Source organism: Zootermopsis nevadensis, unplaced genomic scaffold (genome assembly GCF_977971745.1).
Source record: "Zootermopsis nevadensis isolate Lab colony 2312 unplaced genomic scaffold, Znev_1.0 Znev_ptg000021l, whole genome shotgun sequence".
Classification (NCBI taxonomy): domain Eukaryota; kingdom Metazoa; phylum Arthropoda; class Insecta; order Blattodea; family Termopsidae; genus Zootermopsis; species Zootermopsis nevadensis.
Genome location: NW_028259153.1, coordinates 8946523 through 8957564, shown reverse-complemented (window position 1 = coordinate 8957564; position 11042 = coordinate 8946523). Strand labels below are relative to the sequence as shown.

Sequence of the window (11042 nt, the reverse complement as noted above, 5' to 3'; positions counted from 1 at the left end):
AAGATGAAGCATACATTATGTTGCTTGTGTTAGTGGGTTTTCTGTAAATTTTGAATTCAAAGTTTTTGGTTTTTCTTATTATAGTTAAATCTAAGTAGTTTAGTGTATTATTTTGTTCAAGTTCTATTGTAAATTGGATGTTTTGATTTATGTTGTTGAATTCCTTAAGTACTTGTTGAATATTTGTCTTTTTCGTATTGTAAATTATTAGTATATCATCTACGTATCTGCTATAATATTGGATATGGTTTTTATTTAATATGTTCATTATGTTATTGTGTTCTAAATATTGGAGGAATATTTCAGATAATATACTTGAAGTGGGAGCACCCATAGGTAGTCCTGTATTTTGTTGCCAATATTTGTTATTAAATTGAAAATAATTTTGATTAATAATGTTTGTTATTATTTTAATTTCGTTTATTATTTGTATATTGATGTAAGACTTGAGGTTCTCACAGCGGTGAGTATGAAGATATCCGTCTTCTGGGTTATTGCGCTGTGTAGTCTGGTCGATGTTAACCAACGTTTCAGAGGTCATACTGTCTCCGTCATCAGGGCGATGAATCTGCCAATAGGGTGTGAGGTGCTGGGTTTATAGGCCGGGAAGTGAAAGGTGTAGCCATTAACCAAGACGTGGTTAACATAAGACATTATTTATTCCCGCCCGAGCCCATTGTGTTACAAGACTGCAGATTCAGAAAAACAGACTTTGAAATTAAGGAATAAGAACACAAAGCTACACTTTCGGTGCAATCTATTAACTTTAAAACGTAGAAGAGAGAGATGAGATTTTTCTTTATACCTCAAAGAAACGATGACAACCCCAACCGCCATAACAGCTCGAGACTGTTTCTACGATGTCACCAGAGATGTCAGTGCGAGCAGAGCGAGCTCATTTCAAATCGTTTGAAAGATAATTTGAGTGGAGGCATTCCCTTAAATGCCGTGATATACCTTCCCCTCACTTCCCTTGTTGGACACTGAGATTCTGATCGTTCGCAACGGATATTAGAAGCAATTTTAAGCATTTGTTTCACCGCTTCACTTTGGCTGAATGTAAAAGTACACACAGAATTCATATTAATTAAAAAAACAATGGGAAGTGGCGTAACATATACTTAAAATGACTTAATATCGATTGTAGACAATCGGAATATCAGTGTTCTTGGGCAATGACTTCAGAAGAAATAAAAAAAATCTGTGGTCTCATAAATGGAGGAGAAAGCTGGAAAATAAAACTAATGAGACAGAGGATGTATTACAATGGGCAGACATTGTAAAATTTATAAAATCTCTGACAGATGGCGTGGAAATTAGGACAACTAAAATGGATGGAAGAAGGAACAGCGGTAGACCACGTAAGAGATGTAGAGACATTCAGAAATGAAAAACAAGCCCGAAGAATACTTCCGTAGGAAACTCGATGAAATTCGCATCCAGCAAAAGAGTTTTGTTAATATTACTATTGTGCCATCCAAAGCCCTGTTAGCATCTTGTCAAGGATCATACAGAACAGCACAGAACAAGAAGCCGTACACGATCGCTGGAACTCTGATACTCCCTGCTGCGATAGAAATGGTACAAACAATGTTCTGTGAAGATGTGCTCAGCAGCTTCGGAATATACCGCTATCAAATAACACGGTCTCTCGACGGATTGCTGATATATCAGAAGACTTAGAAGAACAGCTGATTGAGAAGTTGAGAAACAAACTTTTTTGAATACAGATTGACGAAGCGACTGATTGTAGTGGTATTGGTCACGTGATAGCTTACGTGCGTTATGTTGAACATATAACAATTAATGAAGACATGTTTTTCTGCAAACCTGTAAAAAGAAGGGCAACAGCACAAGAATTCTTCAAAATTGTTGATGATTTCATGAAAGAAAAGAGCATAAAATGGTCAGACAGTGTTGGAAAATGCACGGATGCAGCTCGCGTAATGGCGGGAAATAAAGAAGGACTGCAGGCCTTAATTAAACGATCAGCACCAGAAGCTATGTGGGGACACTGTATGATACATCGTGAATCACTGGCTACGAAGGAATTATGCCCAGAACTGAGTGAAGTGGTGGATACAGTGATCAAAATTACATAAAGACTCGTCCATTGAAAAGCAGAGTTTTTGCCCAATTATGCGAGGAAATGGGGCACAGTATCAGTCACTCCTTTTACTGTCATTCGCGTCGGATGTCAAGAGGAAATATTGTGGCTCGTGTTTACAACTTGCGAGAAGCAGCAGCACTGTTTTTAGAAGAGGAAAATGTAGCACATGCTTAACATTTTCGCAATGAAAATTTTGTTTCTAAGTTAGCGTACGATATTTTTGAGACAATGAACACGAATATGCAATGGAACGATATTAACATCATTGTAGTGACTGATAAAGTGAAGGCATTTATTGGGAAGTTGGGCTTGTGGGTCAGAAAAGTAGAAGGGAACATATTTTCTCGTTTGAAGGATTTTGTTGAGGAAAACAGTGTGGAAACAAATGACACTAGAATTGATCAGTGTATCAAAGATCACTTGGTTAATCTGCAGTCCAGGTTTTCTAAGTATTTTCAGAAGCAGTAGGTGATAAATACAAATGGATCAAGGATCCATTCCATACTGATTCGCCTCAAAATTACTATATTGACGTTATATATGATACTTCTTTAAAAGTTAAGTTTCCTAGGAAGTCGTACATAGAATTTTGGGTGGGCACTGGATGGGAGTTTCCTTACCTTAGCAGGAAAGCTCTGAACATCCTCCTTCCTTTCGCAACATTCTATCTGTGCGAGACTGGATTTTCAGCAGTGGCTGCCATCAAAACAAAGTATCGTTCTACGATGAACCTGGAAAACGACCTTAGAGCGGCCATTTCAAAACTCCAACCTCGGTATGATAAGTTATGTTCACAGAAGCAACCACATCCATCCCACTATTCCAGGAATGAAGCGTATATTTTATTATTATCTTCGTGTTCTGTCTGACGACAGGTCCATATATTATGAACAGGATCCTTCCATCCTCTTCAGGTTGTCAGGGCCCTGCTCGTACATATATACGTTCTTGGCAGATGATCAGAAGTGGTTTGCCATTGCCTTCTTGTGTGTGTGAATGGAGTAATTTTTGGGATGCCACGGAGAAACCGGGGAAGCCCCCGGAGGAAAACTCCATGATGCCTAGACCATGGTCTTGCTCAACACAAGTTATAAATCTGAGCACCACCGGGAATTGAACCCGGGACCCCAGGATTACAAGGCTAGCGTTCTGATCGCATTATTAGTTTTTTAAATTAAATGCAATGAATAATATATACTAACTTATAAAAAAATGTATACTCATAGCTAAATTTTATGTCAAATCTGGTTGCTTGCACTTGTTCTAGATGGGGGGCATGAAATTTATGAAATGTTTTAAGGTGGCGCGCATGGATGGGACAAGAGGTGTGCACCGGGTATTGGTCGGGAAGCCTGAGAGGAAGAGACCGCTGGGGAGACCTAGACGTAGATGGGAGGATGTCAGGCGGGATCCGTGGTGTTGAAGGCGATTGGATTTTGTTGGCACAGGACAGGGTCCGGTGGAGGGCTTTGGTTAATTCGGTGATGAACCTTTGGGTTCGGTAAGCCATGATTATTTTAAATGCAACCCCACGGTGGGGTGTCAGTAAATCTCTGTCAACCCTTGAAGTGTAATAATATTGTAAGTGTGGAGACAGTAGATCCTTGAGGCAGCAAAAAGAAACCGGGAACTTTAGTCATTACATTATGGGAAGATCCATTCGAAGGCCTTTATATATCCTTCGAAAATTAGTATTGCGGGACAAAACTTTCATACTGTATCGGAGGCAGTCACACTGTCGCCCGTTTTCAAGATTTGGACTTGGCATAAAGGATTCAGAAGTCTCAACATGTCAAGAATATCTGAATAACTTTCTTCATTTCAATCTCATTCGTAATAAAGGAATCGACATATATTCAATTGAAGAATGCTCTTGGGCTGCCTTACTCAGAAGCTCAGAGGACATCTGAACAAGTTAGCAACCGCTCGGGAGTCCAGGGCCCATCGATTCCTTGCCAGGGATACGACGCAACACCTTGCTGAGCTTGGTTGATCCAACGTCCAGACCAGCCTGTGCTCGACATGTTCAAGTTGGAAAGTATGGGACAGAGTGTGAAGGTGATGTTTGGCTTCAGCATGTCAAAGTAGGAAAAAACAAAACTTTACAATATTATAATTTTTATTGCCTGTATGGCTTTGCAATGGCAAAATTTGATAGTAACATTTTGCAAAATAACCAGCCAAACAAAACTTTGTGTTCAGCAAAACAGTACTTCTGTTATCATCAACTTTATTAATAACTAATAAAAAAACTCCCATGACAGGAAAAATTAAACATTTTCCTGGGCCTCTCTATAATTCTGTCTTGTGATACAAACTTATCACACGAGTACTGACTGAAAGAGTTCATGTACAAAAACACAATAATACAAGATCAGGTGTTAAATGCCAGGTAACAGTGTATTATCCAAATGAGTCTGTGCACCTTTCTTTTTAAAAATGAGATATTTAAAAAAACCAATTATTCAGGTGGGCGGGCGAGTGGTGTGCTCCAACATCTACAGAATAGCATTTTTATAAAACTGTACACATGATTGGCCTACAGGAACTTAAACTTGTTAGTTAGTCACACACGCACACGTCCCAAAGTGTTGGATGAATGTAAAACTGACCAGACTGGGAACGATACCTCGCGAGCGGGCTGCGAACACAATGACAGCTGTTCCACTGAAATGGAGGCAGAGGTTAACAAAATGATTATAAAAAAAGGGATCAAAGAGGCGACAGAACAGTAAGTGTCGAAAGCAGAGAAGTCCGACCATCCTGAGGCAATGGCTTAGTCAAGGTGAAATTTCACATATGACCGGCAAGCCCCTCTCTTCCGACAACAATTAAGATACCAAACTTTCTCTTTAACAAGAATGCATCTCTTCTAAAAGTGAAGGTGGGCAGCCATATGTACCTTGCTAACAAATCCACATGCCACTCCCAAACGCGACATAAAATGAACAATCATGTATACAATAACCAAGATGCAAACAGGAAGAGTAGAGTAATAATAATTATAATTACTTACACATAAAGATACAAACAGCTCTCTTTTCTTTACAGTTGCACACTTGACCCATTTCGGCCAGGCAGGCTAGAAAAAATAACACGCGCCGCTCCAACCTCGGTCGGTATTGGACTGGTTAAGAATATGTATACAAAAATATTAACCGAATTTACATTTCTGAAGTGTGTGCTGCTCTACATTAAAAACAGCCATCGACAATCTACGAGCGCAGTCCAATTGATCCACTGACTAACCCCCATTTTGCGTTCTCTTATCCGACAACCCTTCGTAGTACATTAAAAAAATTATTTTCCCGAACGCTAACCGACTACCCTACGTATAGTCCTCTGTACATCATTTACAAACATGCTTTGGTTTATTTATTAAAACAACTGCTGCAATCCATCCCCCCTCCACACTCGCTCTGACCACAGTTCACAACCACTAGTACAAAAAATAATTGCACATTTTGCACGCAGAAAGAAAACTTGTCACTCTGAGAACTTCCAGACTCAGCCTTCCAGGTATGTGCATTTTCTTTACATTTTCGTTTCATTTTTACAAAATATTGTTGTATCTGCCTGCCTGCTGTTCCGTCAAGTCCAAGGAGCAAGTGCGTCTCTTGAGTACAACACATAGAACAGTAGTAAATAGTACAGTTGTAATCATCATAACAAACAGGGACTTTTGTACTTAATCATCACATAACAACAGACTTTGAGACGACAATGGTGGTCCGAGGTTGCCACGCAATATTAAATTAGACTGTGGTTGCAGCACCATTCGCTTCTCCACTGGCATCAACATTCCTGGGAATGCAAAGCAAAAAAAAAAGAAAAAAGAGAAACAAAATTTCTCATTCTGGGATTGCTGTAGCCTGGTGACGTGTCCTTCAATTGGAAGACTGCAGCTTGAACTCGTTAACTAAAGGATCTTAGTTTTCAAGACTGAAGGAATGTCCACTTCCTTTCCACAAAGAGTTCAACATTTACACACAGGCTACAGTGCCCACGAGATCATGTGACGTACTCGGAGCTATCTGCATAGTGGGAAGCTATGGCGCCTTCTAACCGCATAAATACCAAACATAACCTATGCCAACCAAACAAATAACGATAGGTTGGAATGTAACAAAGTCTCACCAGTTCTGCATTTAATACGTTAAAACCAAGAACTGGCTTAATTACTAGAAACACAAAACTACGAAATGTAAGAACTGTAACATTCTCGCATTAGTATGACAAAAACTGGTTAGAGAGAGAGAACCATAGGATATGAATGGTATTTCAACACTTCAGTTAACTTTAAAATACAAAGCTGTGGAAGGGAGGGCAGTCACCTAAAATGTTCACACGATATAATATAAAATAAATTATTTATGCACTACAACCAATGCAACAAGCCTCCACGTAACAGTACATATACAGCAGTAGTAAAATATCTAAATACAACAGTGGTAGCATACATGAGCTTCAAGAACTCTATACAGACAAGGCCCTCGTTTAATTCAAGATTCCAACTGCAGTTATAAAACATGGAAGCAAAGTTATAAAAATTCCTATGAGGCTGGATTTCTTTCCTGAGTAAAATTTCTATATTTTGTACATAACTACACACTCAAAGATATCTCCAATTACAGCAGTGGGTTTAGAGATTTTCAACTGCGATTATTATTTACACATTTTCACTTAACTCTCTGGCAACATTAAACTGTACATCCTACCTATCTTGTTCTAACTAGAAACTTCGAGTTCGGACACACCATCACATAACCCTGCAAACTTACTATAAGTGTATCACTATCTTAAAAAACAAATAATTCTGAGCAATGGTTACAATTTTACACACAACGTAAGTGAAGGTAATATGGCCATGCTAAATTTCTATTTTTTTAAATTAAGTTACAAGGATTTTAAAATGAATCGACAGACACCTACTAGAAGAGTCATTTAGGTACATTACAAAATACATGACCTTGGGCTCCATCAGGAATACCAGGGTTTTCCCCCCCTAAAATGTATGATGTTAAAACACTTTACCTGCACTATGCAGATAATATGGCTAAACAAAGTAATTTATTGCGTGAAAAGTCTAACACAGAATTTTATATAAATATAAACGTGTTGCCACGAAGTCGTTCTTGGAAACGCACGGCGTATATCAATAACATGACATTCTAAGTGGCAGATAGCTTCAATGATATTTTCTTTTGAACATTCTTGGTGCCACGGCCTTTGCGACAGAAATATAAACAATTTTGTCAAAACCAAAACAAAATTAGTTCTCTGAACCAGATACTAAGGTCAACTATGGGTTTGACAGTGACTTGGCCATATTCCTTTCAAGTACCTTGAAATATGTTCAAACTGAAACCCTTGTAGTTGGTACAGGGTAATAAAATGTTTAAATGAGGATCAGTCTTCTTGCTTTATTTGCTAAGATATTCTGGTAGTCTGACTTGGTATGTGTCCATATGAGTGCATTATCTGTTGCAAGAAGACCTCGTATCTGTACATCTTTCGACAGTTTCTAGCTATAAAATGAGTAACGAGACATCATTTCTACTGCATTCTATTATTTTTAATAATTGAAGTAAGAATGCCCTGACCAAGGCAGTAACACTGATAACAAATGACAGGTGCTGAAACACCTAATGTCAAAAACATACAAAAACGAAGACAGCGGTTTTCTGGGATATTTCACCGTGCACAAGGTAAATATTGGCGTTTCAGAGGAGCTTAATGCCTCTGCCACCTTGGTGGAGGCAGTAAAATTTTCCGAAATGTCCGTCAATATCTACCAGACAACATGACGCAAGATACCAGGGGACAGCCACTTCATACTTTGCCATGAAAACCTGAAATCTCACCTGCTAAAATAACCGAATGCCAAACACCTGTAATAGGCACAATCTGGCAAAGATATTTCAGACAAAGTACGTAAATGTAAAATTTCAATGACACAACTGGAGGTTAGTAATACTATAACATGAATAGAAACTTGTGAATGTGCAACTTAATCTAGATCTAAGTTTTAATAAAAATATGACATATATATTCTTGCAACAGATTCTCATTATCATATGAATGACATTCTCCATATAGCTTCCATATGACAGACCACATCAAGTATATGAGAAATTAAGCAACACACGACTATAATTATAAAATTACTCTGGTACAACTATTTTGACAATAGTAATTCAATCTTATAATTTCAAGTTAGTAAAAAAGGTTAAATCGATTCTCTGCCTTGTCTTTTCAATTCACCAGCGCTAAATATATCTAATATCCGGAAACACATGGCAGTTTCAATTTTGAGGCACATTTCATCAAGGCCTGAATCACTCATGGCAAGGGCAAACTAGAATTTATGGTTTCTACACCTGTGTCAAGTACTTACTTCATATTCTACTGTGCAGCAAATAGTCTACATTTTCTGACCAACAAGGCACATAACAACACTTCAAACAGTACCAATTACTTTCAAGTGTCAATTTTTGACGACACACGTAAAATGTTTCAGAAAACATCACTACATAACACTACACGTATGCAGATAAGACTGAATTTAATTAAGGTAAATAAATAAATAATTGTGTATCATGCCTGCCAATAAAGAACTTGAAATCATTAATTATTACCAAAAATCAATTCATCAACTGATCAAGTAGGATAGGAGGTTCTCTCAGTGGTGAGCAGAAAGATGGTTCTCTTGGGTTGTAGCACCATTTAGCAGGGCACAAGTCTGCCAGTGTTTCAGAGGTTCTTACTACTGCTATGATCAGGGTGATGGATGGAGGCAGTAAAGACCTTATAAACACCGGTAAACTTCTACCAGACTACATGGTGCTATACGCAAGATCAATTGACCACTCTGTAAATTATTGCACACTCAACAGAAAGCCTTCCGGAGACTGATAATAGAGGGAGTTACTGATTCTCAAAGTAAAAAATTAATTGCAACTGATAACAGAACTCAAAAACCATAATAAAATGATAACAAAAATTTTGTATTAAGAAGTTAAGAAATTAATAAAAAAATAAGGTGACATTTCAAAACAGATTTAACAATGAAATAAATAATTAACAATTATCAAAACCATCAAAGACAAATCCTTACATAGGTCGTGTGATAATCTTGGTTAAAACACCGTATAATTAAATTGATAACCCTCTTTTTATATATTTTTTCCAGTACTTGTCTACGACAGCAAACCCCCAGAAATTCTATGTGGGATTGTTACAACACAATGATAGTAACTGATCTCTCTTATTTATATGGACTTGATTAAAATCATACCAACGGAACAATGCCAATTACAGTTCACGTGATATTCAGTCCACAGTTTCTAAAATCATTCTGAAATACTATATCATTAAAAGATACCTCTAAGAAGATCAGACATGCAAATAATTTTTGATCTGTAGAATTTCTTAACTTCTACAGTATCATCACACTACATACAGATAAACAGAAAATGTGCGTCTTTTAGTTCCAGTCTCCCAGTCAAAACGCATTCCAAATTAAGTGTACAGCATATACACAAATACCATACACATCAGGGCTTGCTTTTGCCATGAACAATACCACCACTGACCAGTAGTTACATATGAAATTCAAATTACATCTACACATATTAAAAAAACTGCATTCACACTGCTGTCTTCTAATAATGAATAATTACAGCCTCATCAGCATTCAGTCCTTGTGAAAGGATATTAAGATTCAGTCTAATTCCTTTAAACCTAAAAGAATAATGCATCCTCACGTCATGATAAACCAACACAGTTATCAAAATTACGCTTTTAACAATGTCCAATTATCAACCACTACAAAGGCACCTCAAATGAAAACAAAACTACAGAAAACCAAATAAAGCATGTCCTTGCCTTGTACATAAGTAGAGCTTTGGGTAACTCATGCATGCACACTTCTCATAACAGGCTTCATAAATCATTGAAAACAATCATTTTACGTCACTAGTTAACAATATTTTACAAGATAAATTTAAAAACCAAACAGTGGTAAGAATAAAAAAAATACTATCTGAATTCTAAAACTCCAATGAGTGGCTGCCCTCCTTGTGCAATGCAACCCACCCAGACGGCACGAAAGCGCTCCGTCTTATTTCGCGCAGCAACCTCGATTCATACGAAGCGACAACAGAAATGAATAAATCACTGCTGACATTTCTTAAAAACACATGTGAAAAGCTCACAGAGAATGTGAATGACAGAAAGTGAAGACAATGAGAGAGAGAAAGAGAGAGGATAGGGAAGAAGAGTGGAGTGCATCATCACGCACGTTGTCACGCTGGCAGTAGTGAGTTGATCAACGAGCGAGTATCTTCTGCTGCTGCATGCTACACACATTTAAAAATGTTCTACTAGGGGGGAAAATATGAAAAATAAAAACTAATTCCATATTAATGCACTTTGTAGAAGTTTTTAAACAAATATTCCATTGAACACTGTTTACTTAATAACTTGTGATTATTAATATATATATATATGTATATATGTATAGTGTTGTCTTTTGAGCTACAGCAAATGCCTTCTTCGTTACTCTCCAGTCGCCTTAAAACAATGTGAGCTCCCCCCCCTCATCCTATATGGCTTCCACAGCCTATTACACATTTCAGTCTCTGATTTAACCTGCAACGTCGGTGCGCACTTCATCACTACATTAACGACCTTCTCTCCCCCAAGCTGCTCTCACGCTGAACGGCACAACTGTTGATCTGGGACGGGTTCATTCTGACAGCAGCTTCTGGAGCAGAGAAGCCTTCTCACCTGGGCGTGGGGATTCTTCCATAGTATTCTGCAGGGAGAGAAGAAACGGTTTAATAACAGATCCCTATGTTTAGTTCATTTACAGAACTAACAAAAAGCAATCTTCGCATGTCTGGCGCAGATAATTCCCATGAAGAGCAAT

At 37.8% G+C, this 11042-nt stretch overlaps 1 protein-coding gene across 11 annotated transcripts in view; it reads right to left on the bottom strand.

Moving 5' to 3' along the window:
• Window positions 1–4211: 4211 nt before the first annotated feature.
• The window catches only part of tai (basic helix-loop-helix family member taiman), a 443569-nt gene continuing 436738 nt past the window's right edge, over window positions 4212–11042 (bottom strand). For all 11 annotated transcript variants that reach the window (XM_087352653.1, XM_087352650.1, XM_087352649.1 and 8 more), the window contains one exon: window positions 4212–10928. In XM_087352653.1, the coding sequence (XP_087208779.1) occupies window positions 10860–10928 (69 nt within the window). In that variant the 3' untranslated portion in view covers window positions 4212–10859. The remainder of the gene's footprint in view (window positions 10929–11042) is intronic.